Raw genomic sequence first — 25,564 nt, forward strand, 5'->3', positions numbered from 1 at the left:
CAACAAAAAAAAAACACATGCACACAACTTTAAACTCTGGAAATGTCGATGGTTTTGGTACTGTAAACAAACGAATACACTCACTAATTCATCTCTTTTTCTAACCGTTTTGTGGTTGGCTTCAGAATCGTCAGTTTCTCTCCCTTTCGTCGACTTAGGAGCCAAATCCCGAATCGATCGAATGAAGTTCAACAACAACAACAACAAAAACACCAACAATAAACAAAAAGTGGTCTCAGTTTGGCAGTCAATTCGCGCGCGCACAACTATACTGAGCATACATAACCAACTCTCTCAAACATGCCATTGATTCAAGTTATTATGTTATTGCTGTTGTTGCCGATTTTTTTTTTCTTTATCGCTCGGTTGTTTGTTCGGTCGGTCAAAGTGCGCAATGTAATTAATATTTTGATTTTTCATCATTGTAAACAAAGATTATATGGAAACGCGTTTTTGTTGCGCCTCTTTCATTTCTCCCCTGTATATATATATAAATTTGCCTGGTTGTTTTGGTGCACAGCCTGACTGTTTATTTGTTTGTTTGCTATGTTATTGCCTTTGAGGCTGAGAGTGTTTTCGCTTGATCGACACACAACTCAGTCAGCACACCATTGTGAGAAAAACGCTCGCTTTTTTCCCTGTGACTCTTGCTGCTGCTGCTGCTGCTGCCTTTTTACATTGAATCAACCGACGAAAGAAAATTTACAGCCAAAATGATTGTCTTTTCGGTTAACACCGTGTAGATCGTAGCTATTTTTTTCATTCATTTGGGCTTGCAATTGGTTACATTGTTGTTGCCAGAGTGCGTTAATAAATTTTTCCCATACTGCGCACGAAGCAGCGAGTAAAAAAAACCATACTTTGACTACAGCATGGCAAATAAAATGGAAAAAGAGGCAGCAGCGAACATGCAAACTCGCAAAAAGAATCGTAAATTTGTTTATTTTTTTTCACGCAATGTCCAAATCCCATGCATACAATTCCACGAAAGAGAAACAAGCAAACTATAAAGCGCAATGGCGTTCAGTATCGCACACACAATGAGAGCGCACACAAAATGTATATGCAGTGTGAATTGTGTTGTAGCTAGCTGTTGTTGTTGTTGTTGTTGTTGTTGTTGATATTTTTGCTACAAAGGTAGAAACAATTCTCGATTCAATGGTAAAGTGGCATGCCGATTGTGTATTCGCCACATTGCGTGCATATACACAATTTCATCGGTTTCGGCTTCGAGCGAGGGAGAGCGAGAAAGAGATAGGACGAGCCAAAGCAGCCCATCGCAGAAGTAAACCGAAATTGAACGAAACAAAAGAACATAAAACAATATTATGCATGCATGTAAGTCCCATGATAAACGAGCGCTGTGCGGATCGACAGAAAGAGTGACACAACACATAGCACACAATCCTGCGAATGCGCCGCGTTCATACTCTGTTTTTTTCGGTTATGCGAACGTGCTATTATTATTCATCACAAATGACCGGTAATATAGTGTTGAATTCAAGCACGAAACGGAATATATGTGCCACGAATTTGATGTAGTCACACTGCGTGGCAAGGTGGACACACACAGTGTGTAAGAGTGTGTGTGCGAAAGCGAGCAAATAGAAACAAATACGCGCATCGTTCCGATTCCAGAGCTGCGTATATGGTCAGTAGGATGGACAGAGTCAGCGAGAAGGAGAGAGAAAAGAAAAAAAAACTCATAACGGAAAAATTATGTGACGGGACATGGTTGGAGATTACTAATGTATTTTATTTTTCTGTCTCTCTTTAGTTAGTCTTTTTTTTCGTTCTTTGTGTCTCTGGCTACTCTCCGTTCTCCTCTCGCTCGTTTGTCCGTTTCATTTACTGTTTAATGGTTTAAGGTTTGTTTGCACTCGCGACACACATCGATTGTGCAAATAATGACAACCGTCTCTTCAGACGATAATTTATGTGCGATTTGGCATATTCTGCAGTCTATTAATTGAAAATGAAGCAACAGAATAAAAGGGGAAAAAACTGATTACATATCGACGGCGTCTTTGGCATGCAAATTACTACAATAATATTTGTCGCTCTCTGTCTCGTTCGCTAAATAGAATGTTATGTGCAACAAATCCAATCCCCGTATTTCCATTGTTCCACTCCCATTGAATTTTATAAATTATGAATGAAAAGACAAATGGGCATTGGTTGCGTCGTTGCGAATCACTTGGTGGTCAGCCGATGGGTTGTTTTTTTTCTCGTAGTGTTTTGTTGGTTAGACTCGACATGAAAAGTATAACTCTTTTGGTTTTTTTTTTCTCGGCTAGCAATAACTTTCCGCAGGAAAACAGGCATTTGGTCGAAAAAGAGGAAGTACGAGCCGGAGAACAAAAACATTGAATCGAATGAAAATTGCAGTCGAGTGTAATGATGATGACCCCTTTTTTAGGCTCGATCTTGAGTCCAACTATCGCTTGCAGTGATTCTAACATTCAATCGAAACATAGACACTTTTGCTCTATCGTTTCACAGAGACGAAAAATTTCATTTTATAGAGAAAATGATCATCTCTCACGAACGATCATCATGTAGTTAGTATTTCATAATCCACCTATATGTACGTAGCGAAGATAAGAGGGAAAAAAAACAAAACCATATTCTTTGTGTTCGCATACGCTGAACCATGCATGACTTCAAAATTCTGGGTATGAAAAGCAGCATTTATTATTTTTGTACATTTCATTTTTTCTTTCGTTTCTTTCTCCAATCATCCTATAAAAACACATACGTATATTGAGTGTCGATGCCAAACAGTGTACCGAAAACCGTTTTTTAATTCGTTTTTTTTTCTCTTTTCATACCAAACGCTGTGTGTACATATAATTCTGTTGTTTATTATTTGTGTAATCGTTTACCAAATCCAAAAAAAGAAACGACCACAGTCACAATTCTGCATACACACTCGAAGAGCATTCTACGGTGAAGCTTCGCTTCAATCGAATTATGAGCAGAAACAGTCGCGAGTGTGTGTGTACATGTGTTGCAAAGAGCTGGTGTTTGCGGTGTTCGAGAGTGAAAAAGAACCGAAAAAAAGTTCAGAATACAACAAAGCACAGAGAGCGCTCTGAAAACTTTTTCCATTGTTCGACAACGACGATGACGACGATGAAAAAAATTATAAGTTTTCTTTTGCAGGCAAACATTAAACCGGTTTTGTGTATTGAACTCAAACACACATATGCCAATGGCGTAAAAGAGGTAACAAAACATTTGTTGCTAGCATACACACACAACCACACTGGAAACCGCATAAGAATATTATACAAAAGCGTTGCTTGCTCATGCTCTTGGTCGTTCTTTGTCGCTCTCACGTGCCGTTGGTACAGTTGGTCTCTGGTGAAAGACATACATATACACGGCACATCGGCCAACGAAGGCATTGCGCTCGATTTTCAAAGTTGTGCTTTGAAGCTAACCAAAAAAAAACACCAACTCTATCATTGTAATGAAACAAGAAACTAGCATGGAAACTTAGATCGATGAATTTATGCTGTGCTATGCTGTGTGTAAGCACGGGAGACTACGGCCCAAACAGACATTGTATCAAATGCTGTGTCGACCAATGAATATATTACCCATAAAAACCACAACATTGAGCACACGGGCGACACATTAAACTGTGTGTAGCCAACATTTGCTGGCACACAGGTACACACTCGAACCGAGTGTATTATGGTGAAATACGAATGAAAAATTACAATTAACGCAATTAGACGAGCGAAGCAAAGAAAATATTAATGGTAAAAGATAGCAAAAGAGAACTACTATGAAGAAGACGAAGACGAAGACGAGAAAAAGCCGAGCCGATTTGTGCAAGCGGTCCGAAGAATTATTGGTCTACAAAGAAGAAAAAAAGAGAAAAACTCAACATTAGTGGACACGATCGCGAACGGGCGCTCATCGAACAAAAAAAACTGGACAATAACAACAGCACAGAAAATACATAGCTTACTCGAATGCTCGACAACATAAAATTCATAATTTTCAAAATGCCACACGACGAAACGAGCAAAAAAAAAGGAGCATGAACAACAAAAAGAGGAAAAAATCGCATATAAATCGCTTTGAACAATCCAATAAATATCAAAGCAATGGTTATTGACGGCGGAGACACCATTATCTTTATCCAATCCATGCTTAACTTTGCAAACCGATGCCAAACGATCGAACGAAATGCGCGCACATCACGTAAACGTACAAAATCAAGAAAATCAACCAAAGTCTATCATTTAAATGGCAAAGCAACACACATACACTCTCGCAACATACACACATACTCACCGCCGCACAAATATTAATTGTGCTAATTTGCAACTGAACGAGAGACGAAAAAAGCGGCAGCAGAAATAGAAAGTGAACGACGAGCGAATGTCGAGCTGTGAGTGAAGTAAACTCGCTGCAACCAGAATAAAAAGTAATAAATTCATGCGAATACACATAAAACTACACATAATGTTAATAATTATGTGTCAAAAGAGCTATGTGTCGAGAAAAACGTCGGATGTTTAAAAAAAATAGAAATTATTCGATTTTGTTGTTGTTGTTGCTTCAGCATAAGCCATACGTTGGCCCCATCGGCCGGTGTGCGAAAAATTGAAATTGTTGCGAAAACAGAAAATTAGTAACAAAAACATGAAAATAAAGAGCACATGAACAACAAAATGTCACACCGTTGCCAGCTAGTATGTGGCCTGGTTTCTCAGCCAAACCAACACCAAATTGTTGATTTTAGTCATTCAATTTTTGTTTGTATATTTTTATTATGTTTCCACTCTGTGCAAATGCCTTTATTTGTCGTCGCTTTGTGAGTGTACGTGTATGTGAATAAAACGTAAACAGTTAAAACGTTTAATCATGTAATTAGCGCAGTTAGCAGAGAAATTTCCATATTTACTCTTTTGGAAATTTCCTTTTTGACCATTTATTGTATGTTACGTTTGCAGAACGATAACCGAATCGCTCGATGGTAACAAAAGGCCCCGAATTTTAAGTCGAATTAACGACCGAACTCTCCTCCATTCTCACACACAATGCACTCAATTGTTCTGACACGCAATCAACCACAAGATTGTTTATGTGAAGCCAAAGGTTGTTTTTATTTATGGATCATAAAATATTTGCATGCCACTTTTTTAATCGAGCGGCGGACATGACCCATTGGAGCCGTTATCATAACAATCTATCCATTTCAATGGCACATTTTTTGCCAGTTTGAGGGAGAAAAAAAACTTCTGAGTAAGACTCTTAGTTGAGTCAAATGTTTTCTTATAGCAAGTCATTTTTGAAAGTAATTCCAACTGCCAAATGATTCATCGCACGATTTTGTTGGAACCAACAGAAAGCTAATAGTTTTACCAACGCCATCTAGCGAAATTGAGGATAGATTTTCAGTGTTTACAGAAAATGCTTCTGTTTACAATGCTTGTTGCAATGGATTCAAGGAAATATTTTAGAATTTCGAAGTTTTCTTGATATTTTCTCTTACTTTCAAAACGTTTTGAACATTTTCAGTCTGAATTAATTAAAGTTCAGTTTTTTACGACTCAGAATGAAAACATACTTAAAACTCAGCACCTAAATTGTTTAAAAAAAGCGGAAAATGAACCAAAATTCAACAAAACTACGAAATTCTACCCTAAAAGTTAATCTTTTTCTTTATAAAAGAATGTTTCTTGTAACCTCATAGAATATTTTAGTAAAATGTTCATTTTCCTTTCGTTTAATCACACATAATTCCGATGAATTTTAATTTTTTTAATCTACCCGCTTTTTTGCGAATGACATCAAGTGTCAAATGGAATTTGACAGATAGCAAACAGTATTATTGGAAATGTGATTGCGGCATTGGTAAACAAAACAATTGAAAACATGTCTTTCGAACAGAAATCATGTTTATTTTGCTTAAACGAAAAGAACGATGGTATTGTAATTTTTGGCCAAGTTGGAAAAGCGCTCAACGTGTGGGAAGTAATCGTGAAATACTTTTGGTTTGATGTAATTCAATTTAAAAATTCTAGTCATATTTTGTGAGTAAAAAATTGTTTTTTTTTCTACAGTTGCTGCATGATGTCGAATCGGCTACTACGTTTGTTTGTTCTGATTGTTGGCTGAAGGTGAAGTCATTTCATGAATTTTATCTTATGGTTGAGGCGCTTCATAATAAATGCGCGTCCGAAATTGGAGAAGAGCCGCAAATGAACGCATGCGATGAAGAGGAAGAGAATCGCTTGTATGAATATTTGATCGGAGGAGATGAGGTGATTCAGTCTCCAGAAAAATTCCTTGGTCTAGAAATTGATGTGTTGGATTATGGAACAAACACATGTGAAACAACATCGTGTCAAGAGACCGAACGTGGAATTGAATCATATTTGAACTCTGAAACAGGAGTAGAATTAGACATAGAAACAGAACTGAGATTAGATGCTGAACACATTCCTGCAACACCACACAAAAGACTGCAAACAATCAAAATACACGAAATAATACCATTCCAAGGTGAAGAAATCCCAGAAGACTCAATGACTCGACCGAAAAGAGCACGTCTGAATGGATCGAAGCGTCAGATTGATGACATTGTGTAAGTTTTTCAAAAATCGATTTTTGGCATGATGTTCTAGCGTAATTGCTTCATGATTTGGTCCATAAAAATGAAATTTATTGAAAAAATTCAAATGACATTCCATTTCAGTTGTTACATGTGCCATGAATCATTCTCAACCTGTCAAGCATTACGAAAGCATTTTTTGCTTCACGATCAGGAAAAAACTCAACAATTCATTTGTCAAACTTGTGAAAAAATATTTGCTAGTGAAATTCTACTCAAGCATCACATGGAAAACGTTCACGAGAGACAAAGAAGAAACAAAAAGAATTATCACGACACCATTTGCCCGATTTGCGAAGAAGTGTAAGTAAAAAATCATGTGAAAGTCTTTATAAAAAAGGTACTTACTTTGATTTTCATGTTTTTTTTCGCTTCAGAATGAAATTCGGCAATTTGAAATCTCACATTGAACTTGTACATAAGGTCATACCACAGAAGAAAGAAAAATTCGTGTGCAAAGTATGCGCCAAAATATATACGAGCTCGGATGCATTCACCAAACATGCTTGGACCCATATGAACGAAGACTTAACCCGTGTACAATGTAATATATGCGAAAAATGGCTTAAGAACCAGCACATACTCAACGTTCACAAGAAAAATCACGAAAAAATACCCATGAAGTGCCCACATTGTAAAAAAACTAAATTCAGCGTAATATCGTTGAGATCTCATATTGCAGCAGCTCATTCGACGCGCAAGTATCAATGTACTCGCTGCAATAAATCTTTTGGTCGTCCAATAGCACTCAAGGTACTCGCCGCTTAAATCAGTTTTCATTCATTTCTGTTACAATTGTCAATTGTTCATTATATTCACAGGAACACATGGCTGTTCACACGGGTGTTACACTTTACAATTGCTCTTACTGTTCGAAGCCATTCAGAAGCAACGCGAATATGTACAAACACATGCGAGAACTACACACCGAACGATGGAACATCGATCGAGCAATGAAGCGACAAAAATAAACAAGATATTTAGGGCATTTTTTTCCATCAACTTTGTTAGGCTAAAGAATATATTCCGTTTATGTTAGTCATGGTATAATAGAAAATGACTGTTGATTTATTTTGAAGCGAAAAATAAACCGAACCAATCTTGTCATCGATGTCATTTATTTTCATATGAGAAATCATTTTATTTTCATTTGCTGGTTGACTTTCCAACGAATTAATAATGTACGATTCTGTTTGGTTCTCATACAAGAGGATTGAGGGCTCGCGATCGGTTCAAGTCACAAGTTTTAACATTTTGATGTGCAACATATTAGCGAGACAATGTGTACTGCGTTTAAATACCCATACTATGAATGCTTATAAGATCCGAATCTCCAGTGTATAGATGTTCGTTATGTTTGTATTGGTCAAATCGTATTGATGTTTTCAACGCTGGACTTTTCTTCAGAAGGAGCTTTGCTACTTTGATCATCATTACGTTTTCGTTTGTTATCGGTGAAGGTTCTCTTTCTCGATTCGGAGCAGTAAAATTAGAATTATTATAACGAATTTTGTACAGTTTTCCGTTTGTAGTTTCACATTTAACTCCACTTTCGTTTTTTCAAAACAATTGCCAAAACTCTTAAATTATTCAATTAATTTGGACGTTACTACGGACTAAGGTTAGTTTTTCTTGAATATAAAGCTAAGTACACAGTTCCTTGTGAAATGAAAAAATTTCCCCGGTGAAATTTTCACAGGTGATATTTTTATGGTGTTTTTTATTTTCGAATTGCAAGCATCATGATTTTTTATGTATAAATCAGCTAACTCATTCCAATATCAACACGACACATGAAAAAATTTGGTTTTTGAGTTCATTTTTCTATGTGTTTTGTCTAAATAAATTTTTTTCACGATCGTGAAAAATATTTCGCGTGCAAAATGTACGCGAAATTTTTTTCACGGCCATGAAAAAATAAGAAAGATCAAAATAAATTCAAGTTTGAATTCAAAATTCAAATTTGTTCATGTGTTGTGTTGATATTGGAGGGAGTTAACTGTTTCATACATCAAAAATCATTATGCTTGCAATTCGAAAATACAAACCACCATACAAATATCACCTGTAAAAATTTCACCGGAGAAATTTTTTCATTTCACGAGGAACTGTGTACTTAGCTTAAATATTAAAAGTGACAGAACATAAAATCGTCTTTTACACCAAAATGTGTAATTACGTTTATACATCGTTGACTGATTCAATATTGTGATTTCCTCATAGAAAAAGACTAAACATGCAGTTTGTGCCAGTTTTGCCTTTGAAAAAACGTGTATACGTCGAGCCTGTCAACAATTCCAATCGTAAATTGCTCATTTCACCAATTCCATCATGGGTAAATATTTTACTTCCTTTGATTGCCACTGCATTTACGATTAAAACGAGTGTCATTGTATTTGCATACAAATTTTTCAGATGAAACTCTCGAGTGTTGTGCAATACTACGAGAATTTTGGCAAGATCATCTACGGACAACTCTTCCCGGGACAAACATTTGGACATGGCGTGGTGCAATTCGAAAGTGAAGACAATGCCCGTAAAGCACTTAAGAATCGGTATCATAGCATTGGAAAGTACATCGTCAATGTGAAACCAGCCGATGATCAACCGATCGGAAACAATACCACAAAAGAAGCGACACATATGTTGGATTTGGACGATGACTGCTTGCTGAAGATTTTCGACGATTTTGATTTGATTGAATGGTGTGATGTGGCCAACACTTGCAAACGTTTCCAGAAAATCGCTGAAAATACATTCATATCGGAGTTTGATAGTGAAACCCATGTCATTGAGGGTGAAATAAAGGATGATACCGAAAAGTTGTATAAGACATTCGGTGCATTGATGACGAATGTTCGAATTGGATTCAATGAAAACAAATCACAGGCTGATGTTTTCAAATTCATCGTAAAATATTGCGGGGACAAATTGCTCTATTTACGACCTGTCAATTTGAAATGGACTAGTAGTCTTCGGTTGGACAACGATACCAAAACAAAACTAAAATCATTGGTCATTGGTGATTATTAATAACATATGGAACACGGAAATGCCCATCGAAAATTTGGAACTAACTGACGAGCTTATGGACACCATCCCCGACAATTGCTTCGTTGAACTCCTTCCGAAATTGCGTCGCGTCAGGAAATTGAAATTTGAAAAATGTTCAATGACTGACAAGCATCTGGAAATGTTTGCAAGAGGATTACCCAATTTGACAGAATTGCGATTTATGTTTCAATTGCCAACGGTTGAGGCATTGAAAAATGTGCTGAATCTCGCGAAAAATCTCACGTTCCTGGAAATTGAAAATAGCTTCGAAGAGGCCGGCAATTTAATCTCTTATGCTCTCGAACAATTCAAAGGAAGAAATCTAACGATTCAACATAACCCATTTGGATTTCCCGGTGGTGCCATAGAATTAGAAGGTTTAGTAGAAAAGCTTAATCTAAATAAGTGATCATATCACTTTTTTGGCTTTGACCAATATTGGAAATGTCACAAAGACATAAAAAAATATTCATCTTCTTCAATCCATTAGAGGCGTATTTCTAACAGAACAGCAAACTTTACTTAAAAAATAGTTTTTGTATTAGGTTCAACAATATGCCATGAACAACAACAATACTCTATTCTATAATTTGAATAAAAATAACAAACAGAATTTTCATTCTTGAGCATAAACTCTTACATTTTTCAATTGTTCATCGTTGCATATTCTGCTTTCATGATGATAAGAAGTAAGTAGAACAGCTGAACTGGAAAATATTTTGATCGATGGTATTGACTTGATTCAGTATTTTTAATACGATATTTTTATGTTGCATTTACTCTACTTTTAAAGACAATTCTTCAAAAAGCAACGGAATTGCTTTCCACAAAATGTTGCATCATAAAAAGCCAAGGAGATTTTTTTCAGATCAGATGTAAATACACGCTCATATTTTCAATGTTTCAATAATATGCATGTATTCAAATAAAAAGAAAATTGTTCAAGTTTTGAATCAATTAGTACTGATTCTATTTGGTTCTCATCAAATTCGGGATCGCATGATGTCATAAATGTTACCATTTTAATGCGGGACAAATCAGCGACAAAACGCACGTCGTTTGAGTAAGTTCGTGCTAGTAAATTAAGATTTTTTATGGATATACAGCATTCTCTTGCAAACACAAGTCTATTAAATCGGTAGACATATTATCGAATACAAAAAAAATGGTTCATAATCAACGAGCAACTTGACGCCGACTCGATATTTTGTTTATTACTTTCGACAAGCGATTCGAAACGCACACAATTATTCCACGAACAAATTTGATGCACTTTACAGCCTTCAAGTGGTCTTGTCAAGAGGTTTATTAAAATATTTAAATTACGCGAAAACATTTCGGGTTCTTGGAATGAGAAAAAAAATCGTCACTTAATCGCCAAACTCGAAGAAATAAATTCCATTGAATTATTTTCCTTAGCAAATCGATTGTTTATTGTGCGACTCTATTGGAATTTTTTCGTTCGTCGTGTTTATGTTGCCCAAATATTCACACGCTTCTACAGTGAACACTGAACAGGCTTGTGACTGTCGCTATATCACAATTCGTTCCGTTCAACGCAGTGCATAGCGGACGTCAACAACACACCACTGTCTTTTTCTCTTTCTCTCTGTCAGTCTATACTTTCTCCACTTGCAAAGGATTTGCGTTAGAGCTGTGCCGCTTTGTCGCTGTATCGTTGTTCGTATGCAATGGTTACTTCATATCTATCCTATTTAGTTCGTTTGTGTTTCCGTTTGACAACCAACTAAAATCGCTCCGATTTTATTGAAATTGAATTACAGTTTAAAACAATAAGAAAATTCCGGTATAAAAAAATCAACTATTTGGATTCTAATATAAAACTTTTCTTCAATATTTTTTAGTTTCTTTCTCGTTAAAACTTTCGAAGCAAAGACCAACATTATAAGTTTAAATTAATCATTCGTTAAACGACAAGCAAAGTAAACATAAATCGTTTTCAATTCCAGAGTGATATCACCCCAAAATGCAGTTCGTACCACAATTGCCTCAAACGATTCAGCCGTGGATGCAGGCAACATATCAAAACATTCCAGTTCCAAAATTGAGTGTTGGACCCATCACTGCACCTGTAAGTACGAGAAATTGTGATTGAAGTCACTTTAGAGACTATCCAACATTTCCCGTGTATTTTGAACCGTTTTTTCCTGTCCAATTCATTTTGATTCAATCGCATTGTCTTCGGTTCACAGATTAAACTCCCCGATGTGATGCAGCATTTCCAAAATTTCGGTGAAATTGAATACTACCACCTTCGTCACGACCAGTGTTTCGATTCGATTATCATACAGTTCAAGAACGTAGAAGACATTGGCTCAATTCTGAGAAGACGTTATCATCGTATCCAAAAGTACATCATGACAGTGGAGCCGGCAAGTGAACAACCCGTCGAAACCAGCATTCTGCGAAATCTGCTCATGAAACAAACGCCTTTTCTCGAATTGAACAACAGTCTCTTGGCGAAAATTTTCGACCATCTGAATGTCAACGACCTTTATGCAATAGCCAACACTTGTACTCATTTTGAGAAAATTGGCCAGCAAATTTTTTCGTCCAAATTCAACAAAATCACATGGCGTGCCGGCGACAAGAATGCAATGAAAGTGTTTAAGACATTCGGTCATTTGATTACACGTCTCGATGTCGACGTCATTGAACCGCAAAACGATTTTTTGGAATTTATCGTTGAAAATTGTGGCTATAAACTGTCCCACTTGAGCTTGTGGATGCAAAGCTACGATCACATTCATTTGGCCGAAGGAACAACAATGAAACTGAAATTGCTATTTTCTCAATTGTATCGTCTTGATATTTACTGTAACAAGCTGTTCGATTTTGAAACGACAAGAGAGCTGCTTGCCGCGTGCCTTGAATTGAGATCGTTGGCACTCAATTGCATGACCGTCATGAATTTCGAATTGAACAGACTGAGTGTACGGTTCCCAAAGTTGGAGGAGTTGAAATTCTATCTGAATCATGCTATCGATGACAATGGTTTCGAGCTCCTACTGGCGTGCAACCCAAACATTAAGAAGTTATACTTGGACGAATGTACGAATTTATCAGCCAAAGCCATTGAAATCATTGGGCGTCGTTTACCGAATCTGGAAGAACTTTCGTTGGGTTACCTACTGCAAAAACTTGCACCACAGCAATTGCTACCACTCGGTGAACTCAGGCGATTAAACAGCCTCAACATTATACTCGGACCAGCGCTACCGATTATCAATGTGATGCGTGCGAATGGGGCTCGTATCGAAAGTTTGATGCTATGGTATGTGGACGTGAATGATGCAATAATCGAACGCATTTTAAGCATGCAAACGATCCAAAATTTGACAATCTACAGCAATGAACGCGGAATGAACTTCATTAGAGATGATCATTTGGAATGGTTGGCACAAAATCTTCCCAGCTTAACTGTAATGCGACTTGGGTACTCGGACCAAGTAACGATCGATGGATTGAAAAAATTTCTATTTTACGCCAGAAGTCTTACACTTTTGGCTTTGACCAACCTAAAAAATGTAACAGAAGCTAACAAATACGATTTGTTGGATTGGGCTGGTCAACGACCACATTTGAGAATTGATTTCGATGTTGAATAAAATGTAACTACTTGAAATCATTCGAAATTATTTTTGTTGATTTATTTCACTGCGTGTCTTTTATTTTCACTTCAATTCAATGCAAATAAGGACTTACTTGAGTTTATTACCGAGATATCAACAATTAAAATAACGAAAAGATATAAGCTGTCGCTATCTTACTTGCATAACATTTGGAACATTTGATTCAGAGATATGAAAAAGGAATTAAGTGCTGAAATCAGACTTGAAGGAATCAGAAATAGGTGATAGAAATTTATTTGAAGCGAAAGAAAATGTCTCATATAAACGATCATGACAAAGAATTCTATTTCTCAATGGTTTATTTACATGAGCATGAATTGAATGAATCCCATTCATCACTCACACATGTTTGGTATATTTTGGAGCAATTGGTCATACAAGCATATCCGTTAAGTGTATGATTACATAATAAGTATACACAACCGTACGTCAACATCACATCACATCGACGATCAATCCTTCATGTATTCGGTTCCACAAGCTTACAGTGAATCGGTTGCGGCATCGCATCGTACTTCAACCACCGTTTACTTTCGTTATTGGAATGTTTGTAGGAATATAAATGCATCTGTGCTCTTTAGAAAATCGTTAGCCTACAACATTCTGTGTTTGTCCGTTAGTGGTGAATGTTTGTGCTGTCAATTCAAAGATCTGCATATTTGTCTCTTTGTCTTGTTTATACCGAAAAAAAGCATCGTTTCATCCATAAGTTGAATATTTCAAATAAATTTGTGAATTTCAAGTTTATTTAAAATCGTTAAAAGTCCTGGTTGTTGTGTAATCACCCCAAAATGCAGTTTGTGTCATATCTCATGCCACCAGATAAACGACTAAAACGAGCATACAGCGAAACTATCAACATTTCGATTCGGAAATTATACGTTGCACCAATTTTGACATCGGTAAATACAAGAAATCAAACGATTTTCAAATAAACTTTCTCAAAAATGAAACATTTGTTGACGATTCCAGATGAAAATCTCGAGTGTTGTGCAGTATTTCGAGAAATTTGGCCAAATCGAGAACACTCAATTTTGTTTAGAGGAGCGTTTTGGCTATGGTATTGTGCAGTTCAAATTGGCCAAAAGTGCACGTGATGTTCTTCAAAAACCATATCATGGAATCGCAAAACACGTTGTCTCCGTTCAACCAGCCAATGATCAACCAATTGAATCGAATTTGAATCGACCTCTTCTAACTGTGTCAGCACAAATCTCCGATCTGAGAGACGAATGTTTGATGAAAATCCTTGGATATTTGGATGCATTTGGTTTGTGCGCTGTGGCCAATACAAGCACCCGCTTCAAACGAATTGCTGAACAAAACTTTGCCGAGCTAAAGAAATTTGATAAGATTGAATTGGATCAACGCGATGACACTTACGCTGCCAACAAAGCCCTATTTCAAACGTTCAGTCATTTAGTTAAGAGTCTTCGCATAGATTTTCGTCAACAGGACAAAGAAAATCTTAGCAAATATTTGATCATCTATCCATGCGATAGACTTAAAAATTTGGACCTATTCTTGGAAGGCACTAAAGCTTGCAATGCACTAGATAATTACACAAAATGGTCACTAAAAGTAATTTTCTCGCGATTAAATCATCTGGAATTCTCAAACAACAGCTTCTTTGGATCCGAAACAACAAAAGAGCTTCTGTCATCGTGCTCGGAATTGAAATCGATTGCAATCAGTTCGGCCGAAATTTGTAAGAACATTAAATTCCCAAGCTTACGAAAACTGCAACTATTGGAATTCAAAGATGAAGAGTTGGAGACGGTGTTTGCTTTCAATCGTGGCATAAGCAAATTGGAACTTTTCGGTTGCGAAGAATTTACATCGAAAGTTTTCACTAGCATCACGGAATTTTTGCCAAATTTAGAAGAAATTTCATTTGGATATTCTTCATTTGATAGTGCCAACTTAGCCGAGTTGAAAAAACTGAAACATTTGAAGACCCTCATAATACGCGACGAGACAGCACTACCAGCATTCAACGAAATTTATAAAGCTCACATTCCGATTGAATGTTTGGTGTTGGACATTGGTGCTAATGAAGTCATCTTAGAAAAAGTGCTGACCATGAAGACCATTAAAAGTCTAGAACTAGACAGAATTGATGTTGATGATGAATATTTGAAGTCGCTTGCAAATAATTTGCCATTGTTAACCGAATTGTGTCTCTCTTTTGCGGATAATGTAACGATCAACGGGTTGGAGAACTTGTTGTTCGATGCGGAAAGTTTGATACTACTTGATTTGTACTATTTGAAAAATGTAAAGAATAGCGATAAACACCGTTTGCACGCTTTTATCGATCAATGTTGCGGAAGAAGAAATATTATTGTTCAAATCAAGGGACGGAACTAACTCCAAAGCGCAAATGCCTTTTCTTTTTTTTTAAGTGACTTTAGAAGGTTGGAAAATCTGCCATTCGCGTGGACTTAGCTATTAGCATACAACGAACTGCATATTTTTTCAAGTCATAACAATTAAACCATTGGTTCCCATTCCCAAATGTTCATTCAAATTCAATAAATTAAAAAAACAAAAATTTGGAAACGAAGTTATTGGTCATTTTTAAAATGTGCATAATCTATCGTCATTCCAGAAACATGATTAAAATTAATCAAAATAAAAAACGAATAAAAATCGACATAAGCTACGCCGAATGACGTGTCAACTTGAAAAAATTATCTTCTGACCATTAGAATATTAATGAACTATAAATCTTATTCGCATACACTTTATTAGCTATTAATCCAACCACAAATCGTATATTTAACGAAAAAAATTCATTTTATTTCCTCAATGTCAATTCAAACATTTATTTCAGTAAAATAAAACAAAAAGGAAAAAAAACCGCCGTTAATTTTCAAATTGCTTTACTCGTTGTATAAATGTCAAATCGCTTCACAAATGGTTTTGACAGTTTTGGAAACGTCAACAATTTCGCATCATTTGGCGCGACACAATACGGTAAGTACTTGATAAAATGTTGTTCTTGCACTGATTTATGCAAACCTGACGGAATTTTGTCAAAATTCTCCACGCAGTCGATACATAGAGGAAATGGACAACTATCAAAACATGGATCCCATTCTGATTTTCAACGGTGTGCACATTTTCCCGTTCGATGTGGACACGCTCGATTCCAAAGAATTGCTGAACGATGCGATTCTGGATTTCTACATGAAATATTTGTATCAGGTGGTATTGGCGAAGGAACAACGACCGAAAATCGAAATATTCGCGAGCACTTTCTATCAGAAGATAATGTGCGAAGACCAGGACAATGGGGTATCCCAGGACGTTCACATTCTCGACAAAGACTTCATCTTGCTGCCAGTCAACCTAAAAGAGCATTGGTTTTTGGTCATCGTATGTTTTCCATGGAACATTGCGTGTGACTTCGACACCATTGACTTGAAGCAGATGCCACGCGTCATCATCCTGGACTCATCCATCGGTTTTCTCAAATCCCAACATTCCGGATTCTTGAAGAAGTTGCACCTCTTCATCTCGAAACAAATCGCCCGAGAGTCAGGTCGATCCATCAATGACTTGTCAGCCCGTTTGCCAACTGATTTCGTACCAATCGCACAGCAATCGAACGATTATGATTGTGGCCTGTTCCTGTTGGATTTTGCGGAAAAATTCATCTTGGACAACTTTCCATCGTCGGAAAACAACTTCATTCCAACGTCAAACGACGACGCAATTGATTGCGATAAGAAACGAAAAAATATCAAAGATTTGATTGAACATTTGACAGCAACGGAGACAAATCAACAGAATCTGTTGACATATTTTAGCACATAAAATTCACAAAATTAAACATTTCATACATAATGATCTAATCATAATTGAATAATAATTATTCAGTCTAATAAATGAAACATGGACCAAACAAGTCGTTTTTGGATTTATTTTGATCGATTTCATACTAGCTAAAGAGATTTGCATTGATCCAAGTGTACTTTAAAGGCCATCGGTGAGTAATAAGATTCCAAATTTGTTGCCAAATTCGGGCATTCGATACAGCATCCCCAATCATGGATGGCATAACACAGAGAAACGTAGGTACTCTAAGGCCTCAGGAACAAAAATGGTGGCAAAGTATCTACAGTCCAGAAGCAAAAAAAAATCAATCAATTCTTTTTCTCTTTTTTTATTTGGCTGCAAATGACAGCTCGACACAACAGAATATTTAGTCGTCATCAAACACCGTTCACTTGTCGCCAATTAGGGTTAATTCCATTTCCTGTGTAGAAGGCTAAGTCATAAAATGAATTACAAAAATCTTTGATTTTTATTTCTGAAAAAAATTATAATACCATTCCAAGCAAAATTAAAATACATCTGAAAAAAGCGAAATCGACCATAAAATATCGCTGAAAATATGCACAAAAAAAGAATCAAACCACCGAATTCGATCTATTAAAATCACTTTTTGTTTTTATTTTCTGCTTCTCGTTGAATAAAATGTAACAAAAATGTATCCTATTCCAATTAGAATGTACTTCTTTTTTCTTGATATTCTCGAAAACCGCATTTATTTTTTTTGCGTTTGCTTTTTTTTTAAATTTTTGTTTCTCTCAAATCCGACTAAAAATTTAGAAATGATTATTTTGGGGGGGGAGGGGGATTTCGAAACTTAATAGCAATAAAAGTAGAATAATGAATGATCGGTATTAAATTGCCATATCATACGAATGAGTCGTGGTGCGTTTGTTTGTTGTGTGGTGGTGAATGCATGCTAGCGCACTATTCGTCATACAATAATATATATAGATTTATATTAATATAAATACATCAAACTTAGATGCATAAGGTTAAATGTTCAAAGATCAAAGTGAATTGCTTACATCATCTAAATCGCTTAAATCGACTAAAATTGTGAAATTATTTCATCATCATCATCATTAATAGTTTACATAGATTACTTTTTGTTGTTGTAATATTTTTTTGCTGTAATTTTTCTCACTGTGTCTCATCTCTTTCACTTTCCTTTAAATCTAAATTTGATAGTAATTTTAACGCTACAATCTAGAAAAAAATGACAAACTTTTATTTTATTTTCGAAAGTAAAAAATAAACGCAAAAAAATTGTGATTTGTTGTTGTTTCTTTTCGGTTCTTCCGGCTTGTTTGTTTGTTGTGGTTGGAAGGATTTAAATACACAAATGTATATAAGACACATAAATGAAACAAAAAAAAGTTTATTGCAATCGATTAAGAAAACATTTGCCCGCAGAAATATAGATCAATTTATATCGAAAGTCACGTGAAATTCATGTTCTCTCTCTCTCTGTGTACGGAGTGGAGCCAAGCCTCTGAGCTCAGCTCATAAATCAATGAAACAAGATTAAATTCAACTCAATGAACGAAGAAATTGAAAGCAACCGACTTGACCTGATGTGTTTTTATCGATTATTGCGTTAGAAGAATAGATCTTCTCTACCTTAAATCTTAAACTGTAATTCATTAAATATATATATATCTTGTTTTTATTTATTTATATATATATATATATGTATTCTGTGAAATTCGGCTGAATTCAATCTAGCATTAAAGTACACACACACTCTATTTCAATGAACAATTTCACTCTCATTCATTTATCAATCAGAAACGTTTTGTTTTGTTCAACATTGTTCATTAAGACATAGTTCACCGTTTTAATTGTTATATCGATTGTAATAAATCATTTCGTTCGTTCAAATTTAAATTGAATTCCCTTTTTTTCAGATATTTTTTAAATTTACACGATGTAAAATGAGTCGTTTTTTTCATGTTGTATCGATAGATTTGTATCATTTTATTGTGTTGTGATTGCGCGATTTTGTTGCAATGTTCGACTGTGTTCGGATTTGTGTGTGTAAATGTACATAATTAGCATTAGCGTTTTGGCTACTTGGTGTGTTTGTTTGTGTTTGTGTGTCGCTTATTCTTTACATACACGTAATATTACATCATTACTTTTTTTGTTGTTGTTTTTGTAACATAAGTGAAGTGTTTTTTTTTGTTGTTGGCTTGAACGCATCTGTTGGTAGTTTTTGTGGTTGTCAGTCTTTGAGCAAAATCGTATTAAATGTTCTTCTTTGTTGGTGTTGATTTTCTTTTTTCATTTCGCGTTTGATTGAATAAGATTGCCGTTCGTGTCGCTGTTGATAATAACAATTTAATAGTAAATGTTCTGATGATGATCCAGGTTGAGAGACCACGTTTATGTCATGTTCCATGACGATGATGAGCATGAGGACGTTTCATCAATTTCGTTGTTGCCTGTATTGCTATCGAAATTTGGTCGAGGCGCCCAAATGCGAACGGTCGCATCGTCCGATGCCGATGCCAACATTGACGGATAGACTGGATTCCATGAAACACAATTTACGGTGCGTGTGTGACCGGTCAATTTGGCCAACGGTTCTTCGCGTTTTATGTGCCAAATATATACCTAGACGACGGAATGAAGCAAATTTCAATTAGAATCTTATCGTGTTAGAAGGGCCCAAAATTACCCAAAATTTATGACAATTTTACCTTGTGATCTTCGCTCCCACTAGCGATAAAGCTTTCGTTAATGCCACCAAAACACGAGTAAATCGTGTACGTTCCTTGTGTTGTGCCTTGGTATTGCCGTACCAAACACTTGTCCTCCAAATCCCACAGATGCAAACCTTGCGACGAACAATTCAATAAAGCTAAACGGTCACTTGAATTGATAACAAATGTCATTATCGGAAATTGCTCCTGAACTCTGTAACATTCGAAATAAAGTGACATGTTAGTTTCATTTACAATACGTAATGAATTCTTTGCTGTCTATCTTAGTGCTACCATACAAAAAAAACCTACAATGTGCAATCCAAACGTGGATTATCGATGGAATAGATTCGTATTCGATGATGAGTATCGGCAGCTAAAATCGTTTTATTGTCACTACGAAATGCTAAACCAGTCACACGAACACCATCCCAGCTGTCAAGTACTGATCCATTTAAATCACATAAATAAAATTGTCCGCGCGTGCCACCGGTCACAAACCGTGTACCGTCCGCACTGAATGAGCCACATGTGAGACTGTCTTCGCTTGAATGCGACATGGTAATAGGAATTTTCTCTTCGTCAATATTCCAAATCCAAATGTTTGGACACTCTTCGGGGCCGCCGACCATGAGATGCTTTGAATCGGGGCTCCATTGTAAAAATGATATCCCATACGTATGGCCATCGAGCGTTCGACGCATTTTCACTTGATTCTTTTGTGGATCAACGTCCCATATGATGACTGTCGTATCTTTTGAGCCCGTTGCCAGCTTCAGACCATCGGGTGAAAATTTCACGAACCACACCTCATCACAGTGGTCATTCAACACCTGTACTGTTTGTACTGGGAACTGAAAAGTGAAACGATTCGATTTTTAATCAGAAATTATTTTTTTTTCTCGAATGGGCGGCTAGGCTAATTCAAAATGACATACGTTTTCTTGTCCACAGTCGTGGTCGGTAAGCAGCGAAACATTATCCAAATCGGTTCTCCAACAAACATCATGGCATGAGCATTGTTCGGCCTGGTACTGAACTGCTTGTTTCAGCAGACAGCATAGGCGACGTGGTGGCAACATTACATTCGGTGGTAAGTATGATTGAAGACGGTCAATCAAACGTGTGCGTGAAACATCACCCTTTCCTTCCCTATTTTTGACATTTTGAAAAAAGATTGAGAGAAAAGTTCGATGAAAATTCCTCAGACGTAGATTATTGAATGCTTCATATGAATCTCGATACACGAATTCATCAGAAACAAAAAAACGTTCAAAAAATATAAAAATTCGAGACTCGATTGCAATTGAACAAGTATTGGCAATGACCAATGCGCACATACCAATTGGATCTGCGAATGAGTTCCTCACTGTTGGCGCACATCATGAGAGAGGAAAGCTGATGAACGCGTGGTGTATTGTATTGCAATGGAGTTAGTTCATTTCTGAGCACATGAAGTGCCTCCAAAACACGTCCTTCTTCCAAATATTCCAGATATTTTTGTTCCAACAATAAAAATTTCATCTCCTATGAAGTAGAGATACATGTTAGAGACAGACAAAATTTCAGGTAAATTCAGGAATACAAATACAGAACACAAATTTTGCAGATAAAAATAAAAAAAAAGCTTCACAAATAGAATGTGAAAAAAAAGTAAAAAAAAATCATTGTTCTGTAGAAGCGATGTTGGATATTTACAACAATGTTATTTTGTTTGCGTTCGATAAGCTGTTGCACTTCCTGAAGATAGTGATCCGCTTTGATCCAGTCTCCGTGCATGACATACTGTCGGAATTTTGTGGCCGATGCATGTTCCAAGACACAACCAGACTCTTCAATCAGATGATCAGCCGTTTTTCTATGGGCAAGAAAAAAAATTACACACTTGTTAACACACTATGTCGATGGGTTTGTCAATTGATGTAAGTACTTACCCCAAGCCAACGATCTTGAGATATTGCCCAATTAAACGTACAATATCTTGATCGGTTTTCGTTAAGTTAACGGGCACAACGTTGTTTAACGTTGTCACACCATTTTCCGTGTTTCCATTCAAAACATGACCGTTCGATTCCAAATTATTGACAGCATCTAAATAGTGAAAACAATAACACAATGGTTAAATCAAATTTCATGCATAAAAAAAAATCGTTTGGAATTTTCTTTCTGTTCAATATGTATTGTGTGTGATACGTTTCAATGGCCTGCGCTGATTTATTTTAGGACGAGTGGGTAAAATGTTTTTTCTTTTTTCTGTTGATGCGTTCACCATTTCAATTATGAATAAAATTCAACCGCAGAAACACATCAGCGAACAGCAGTACAGCAATAGGCAACAACAACAAAAACAAAATAAAAAGCAAAACAAAGAGAGAACGAAAACATCATGGCGACTGTCATTTTGACATCATTTTGCTACGTAATTTTTTTTTCTTTTTTCTTTGTTGTTGTTGTTCAAACGATCTATGCTCCATATTGCCGTCTCCTTCGTTCAACTTGCCTTTGTTCGTCATTGCCATAATTTATGCTAGAAATGCATTCTCTATTATGTTGACCATATAGAAATCGTAGTTCCATTGAAAATGAACAATCGCTCCACTAATTCACATATTGAACTATTTCAAATTTGTTGGTTCCGTCAATAAAAGCAACGGAATGCATGATATATTTAGAGAGAGAGAGTGAAGGAAGAAAAATATATAATTTTTATTTTTGCTTTTCACAATCGACTCACCATTGCTGTTCAGACTCCCTTGTTCTTGCATTTTGCAAATACCAGTGCAGTAGCTGTTGCTCGTACTCGGATTGTCGAAATATGAATTTCCCGTAATTTGTTCGTCTTTAATTATGTTATTGCCAGCAATAATTGAACTAACAATGGCCGACGACGTTGAAGATGAAGGCGACAACAACGACGACGACGTCGACGATAATGGATGCGATAATCTTTGTTTTTTGTGCGGTGGCTGGCAACCACAAGAGGTTCCAGTTGACGCTTCTAAATTCGTATCGCAATCAATTTTGAGAAATTATTTTAACCACTCGCATCGACTGAAATTGTTCCTTTTATTTTATTCCCTGTGCACTTTTTTTTCCTCTGTCTGTCTGTCCACACACAACCCGATTTTCTTCTACGTTTTTTTTTTCAGATTTCGTTCACTACCGTACGTTTTCTTTCTTTCTTTCTTTCTTTATTTTCACAAACACGACAACGAGAAATTCAATCTCTTCTTTTGCGTTTTGAATGTCGAATATTTCGTTCGCCTTCGTTTGATTGATTTTTTTTTCTTTCCTTCTTTCTACTACACACTCGCTCTCTTTATATAGGTTTATGTAAATGTATATGTATCTACTGCACACACGAAATCAAGTGAGAGAGAACAACTTCAACTAAGCACACTAAGAGCTCATTCCGTTCACACAGCACACTCAGCAAACGATGCGAATGCGAATGTGAATACAAAAAAGTATTCGACGTCGTTGTCGAACAAAAATCCGTTTAGTACATCGTTCACACACAAAAACCGATTAATGCTCTCTGTCACACCAACATTGTGTGACTCTCTGTCGCACTCATTGCCATTGTGAAATTCAAGTCAACAAAAACACTAACACAACGATACGCACACGGACTGGCCTGCTACTGCTACTGCTACTGCTCTTCCTCTATCCAAAAACACTGAACTGCATATATGAAACCAGAGAATTTCATGGCATACCATTCAATACGAATACATTGACATGGAATAGCATTCGCCCGTGAGTATGGGGGACAATGCACAGATACACACACGCACACACCAACAAAATGGCCAGCTGATTTTTATTTTGTAAATGTGAGAAGAAGAGAGCTAGATTAAGATCATAACAAAAATAAACGCATGAACACAATCACAACAACAACTAGACACACGAACGAACATCGACAGTCGACATGGTGAATATGCACCACTTTACGTGAATTAAATGCTGTTTCAAGTGTTTGAATTGCGTTTCGTTTAGAGTTTGATTATGAATTAAACACTTGATATTTTTGTCATTTTTACTCATTTTTGTGCGTAAAAATGCAGATTTCTAGCGAAATAATTTAAATTCTAACCTCAATTCTGGCATTCTCATATCTCACAACTCATATTCACCACTGCGTATATTGTTTCGTAGGAAATTTGTTTTTGGTCATTAGCATTTGGGCAAATACAAACCGTACCTGCTGTGCGATTAGTAGACGGTGAAGAAGCTGACCATTTTTCAGTGGAAAAGTAATGGTTTAAATGTAAACAAAGTACAAAAATGAGATACAAAGAACATCATAAGTCTATTCGTGAGACGTAAAAGAATGTATGTTTTTTTGTCGATTTATATTTTTGTAAAGGAAAGTATGTTTTCTGTTGATTCTATCTGCGATAAAAGGAAGTATATTGGCATCCTATCTAGCCTCCGCGGTTTTTCACGGTTTCCGCGGAACTGATAAGAGATAACAACTTGGTGGCTTCGGCAAATTTGTAGTACTCGAGGTCTTCTATAACATTGCTGAAGACATCTATCTCTTATCTCTCATCAGTTCCGCGGGAACCGTAAAAAACCGCGAGGACCCGCTAAAAACGAACATACATTCTTTTAACCATTATTGGTTGCAATGAAACATACTTCTCTTTATTGCTACGAAGTTGGACCAACTTGCGTTCTATTACGTCTCACTAATAGAAGTGTGATATGAGATCATGCCATGAAGATAAAAAACCATAAAAAATTTCGAACTCTTCATGCGCTCTTTCGTGTGTGTGTATGTGTGTGCGTCGACTTATTTAAAGCAATTGTTCTTTAACGTCTTTTTTTTGAAATCTGTTTGTTTTGTCTGGCAAACACAAATACTTACTCAACAATATGTGGCCATTGTTTTATGCTGAAATGTGTCGTCACCAAAATGCCATAAAGAAAAAGACAAAGAAATTCCGTTATGCGTTTGAATTTTATTTACTAATTTCCATACCTAACCAATTCATGTGTCTAAAATTAACGCGACGCAATAAAAAAAAAACTAAATAATATGACTCGACAAAATTCGAAACCAATCACTAAAATTGTTATCAGTTGATCGACTGTTTTGAATTGAATAACGCAATACTGAGACCTACGCACACAATGTTCAAAGTTTTGAGTTAAATACGAAATAAAAGAATATATCAGCTAAAAAAATTACGACGATTTAAAATGAATTTGTGCTGCTGATGCTGCTTATGCTCTCCATGTCTGAGTCAAAATCGGACAGTGACGATAATGTGGTTGTATCGTCCGAAGATGCGCACGATGGTGGTGGTGGTGAGGGTGATGTCGATGCTGATGTTGTATCGTACTCGTCACTGGACACATCGTCGAAGCACAAAATGTCATTTTGCATCAGCATCTCTTTCATGATGCTCATCCGTGTTTGATAGGCCAAAATGCGTTCTCTCAAATGAATGATGGTGTAAGCGTTAACGGCACGTTCGACTTTCTTTTTGTACCGTGATTCCATCGATTTATCATTGTTGCTCCGACGCGTACCATTCTGTCGCTTGCATTCATCGCCCATGTCGTTTTCGGATGATGTGTACTTTCGTGCTTTGTTCGGGTGATAGCTCTTGTCCACTGGATACTTCTCTAAGACTGCCTCAATGAAGCGTTCATGACGA

At 36.4% G+C, this 25,564-nt stretch overlaps 5 protein-coding genes across 7 annotated transcripts; 4 read left to right on the plus strand and 1 right to left on the minus strand.

The window, feature by feature from the left end:
• Positions 1 to 2,991: 2,991 nt before the first annotated feature.
• On the plus strand, positions 2,992 to 7,748 carry LOC129566177 (zinc finger protein 62-like). The gene is made up of 5 exons (XM_055441886.1): positions 2,992 to 6,024; positions 6,087 to 6,610; positions 6,722 to 6,940; positions 7,015 to 7,390; positions 7,459 to 7,748. The coding sequence occupies exons 1-5, from the start codon at positions 5,899 to 5,901 to the stop codon at positions 7,606 to 7,608; spliced, it is 1,395 nt and encodes a 464-aa protein (XP_055297861.1). The 5' UTR covers positions 2,992 to 5,898; the 3' UTR covers positions 7,609 to 7,748.
• A 427-nt stretch (positions 7,749 to 8,175) lies between these two features.
• LOC129565649 (uncharacterized) lies at positions 8,176 to 9,670 on the plus strand. Its single transcript, XM_055440748.1, has 3 exons — positions 8,176 to 8,258; positions 8,861 to 8,972; positions 9,053 to 9,670. The coding sequence occupies exons 2-3, from the start codon at positions 8,874 to 8,876 to the stop codon at positions 9,668 to 9,670; spliced, it is 717 nt and encodes a 238-aa protein (XP_055296723.1). The 5' UTR covers positions 8,176 to 8,258; positions 8,861 to 8,873.
• Positions 9,671 to 11,318: 1,648 nt separating this feature from the next.
• Positions 11,319 to 13,359, plus strand: LOC129566176 (uncharacterized). 2 transcript variants are annotated; one of them, XM_055441885.1, is made up of 3 exons: positions 11,319 to 11,498; positions 11,662 to 11,783; positions 11,905 to 13,359. In XM_055441885.1, exons 2-3 carry the CDS (start codon positions 11,679 to 11,681, stop codon positions 13,318 to 13,320), a joined length of 1,521 nt encoding a protein of 506 aa, XP_055297860.1. In that variant the 5' UTR covers positions 11,319 to 11,498; positions 11,662 to 11,678; the 3' UTR covers positions 13,321 to 13,359. The 2 variants fall into 2 exon arrangements, with proteins under 2 accessions (XP_055297860.1, XP_055297859.1); XM_055441884.1 differs by having other exon boundaries at positions 11,319 to 11,783.
• Positions 13,360 to 16,281: 2,922 nt separating this feature from the next.
• On the plus strand, positions 16,282 to 17,254 carry LOC129566183 (uncharacterized). Its single transcript, XM_055441891.1, has 2 exons — positions 16,282 to 16,323; positions 16,401 to 17,254. Exon 2 carries the CDS (start codon positions 16,417 to 16,419, stop codon positions 17,164 to 17,166), a length of 750 nt encoding a protein of 249 aa, XP_055297866.1. The 5' UTR covers positions 16,282 to 16,323; positions 16,401 to 16,416; the 3' UTR covers positions 17,167 to 17,254.
• Positions 17,255 to 19,460: 2,206 nt separating this feature from the next.
• On the minus strand, positions 19,461 to 25,144 carry LOC129566175 (WD repeat-containing protein 26 homolog). Of its 2 annotated transcripts, none has more exons than XM_055441882.1 (9): positions 24,769 to 25,144; positions 22,627 to 23,708; positions 21,827 to 21,983; positions 21,591 to 21,750; positions 21,235 to 21,419; positions 20,831 to 21,044; positions 20,205 to 20,746; positions 19,890 to 20,106; positions 19,461 to 19,803 (listed from the first exon to the last, which is right to left on the minus strand). In XM_055441882.1, exons 2-9 carry the CDS (start codon positions 22,655 to 22,657, stop codon positions 19,573 to 19,575), a joined length of 1,737 nt encoding a protein of 578 aa, XP_055297857.1. In that variant the 5' UTR covers positions 22,658 to 23,708; positions 24,769 to 25,144; the 3' UTR covers positions 19,461 to 19,572. The 2 variants fall into 2 exon arrangements, with proteins under 2 accessions (XP_055297857.1, XP_055297858.1); XM_055441883.1 differs by having other exon boundaries at positions 22,627 to 23,576; positions 24,769 to 24,795.
• Positions 25,145 to 25,564: the final 420 nt, after the last annotated feature.

This window comes from Sitodiplosis mosellana, unplaced genomic scaffold (genome assembly GCF_009176505.1).
Source record: "Sitodiplosis mosellana isolate CC-2019 unplaced genomic scaffold, AAFC_SMos_1.0 Smas_scaffold_3, whole genome shotgun sequence".
NCBI lineage: Eukaryota > Metazoa > Arthropoda > Insecta > Diptera > Cecidomyiidae > Sitodiplosis > Sitodiplosis mosellana.

Bases quoted from the DNA above. Each gene is read 5' to 3' on its own strand.
- LOC129566177 (XM_055441886.1), top strand. From the start codon at position 5,899: ATGTCTTTCGAACAGAAATCATGTTTATTTTGCTTAAACGAAAAGAAC. The intron at 6,941-7,014 runs GTAAGTAAAAAA...TTTTCGCTTCAG, and splicing joins TGCCCGATTTGCGAAGAAGT to AATGAAATTCGGCAATTTGA. The intron at 7,391-7,458 runs GTACTCGCCGCT...TTATATTCACAG, and splicing joins GTCGTCCAATAGCACTCAAG to GAACACATGGCTGTTCACAC.
- LOC129565649 (XM_055440748.1), top strand. From the start codon at position 8,874: ATGCAGTTTGTGCCAGTTTTGCCTTTGAAAAAACGTGTATACGTCGAG. The intron at 8,973-9,052 runs GTAAATATTTTA...CAAATTTTTCAG, and splicing joins TTTCACCAATTCCATCATGG to ATGAAACTCTCGAGTGTTGT.
- LOC129566176 (XM_055441884.1), top strand. From the start codon at position 11,679: ATGCAGTTCGTACCACAATTGCCTCAAACGATTCAGCCGTGGATGCAG. The intron at 11,784-11,904 runs GTAAGTACGAGA...TTCGGTTCACAG, and splicing joins TTGGACCCATCACTGCACCT to ATTAAACTCCCCGATGTGAT.
- LOC129566183 (XM_055441891.1), top strand. From the start codon at position 16,417: ATGGACAACTATCAAAACATGGATCCCATTCTGATTTTCAACGGTGTG.
- LOC129566175 (XM_055441882.1), bottom strand. From the start codon at position 22,657: ATGCAAGAACAAGGGAGTCTGAACAGCAATG. The intron at 21,984-22,626 runs GTGAGTCGATTG...TTCACTATTTAG, and splicing joins AGGGAGTCTGAACAGCAATG to ATGCTGTCAATAATTTGGAA. The intron at 19,804-19,889 runs GTAAAATTGTCA...TCCGTCGTCTAG, and splicing joins GTGGGAGCGAAGATCACAAG to GTATATATTTGGCACATAAA.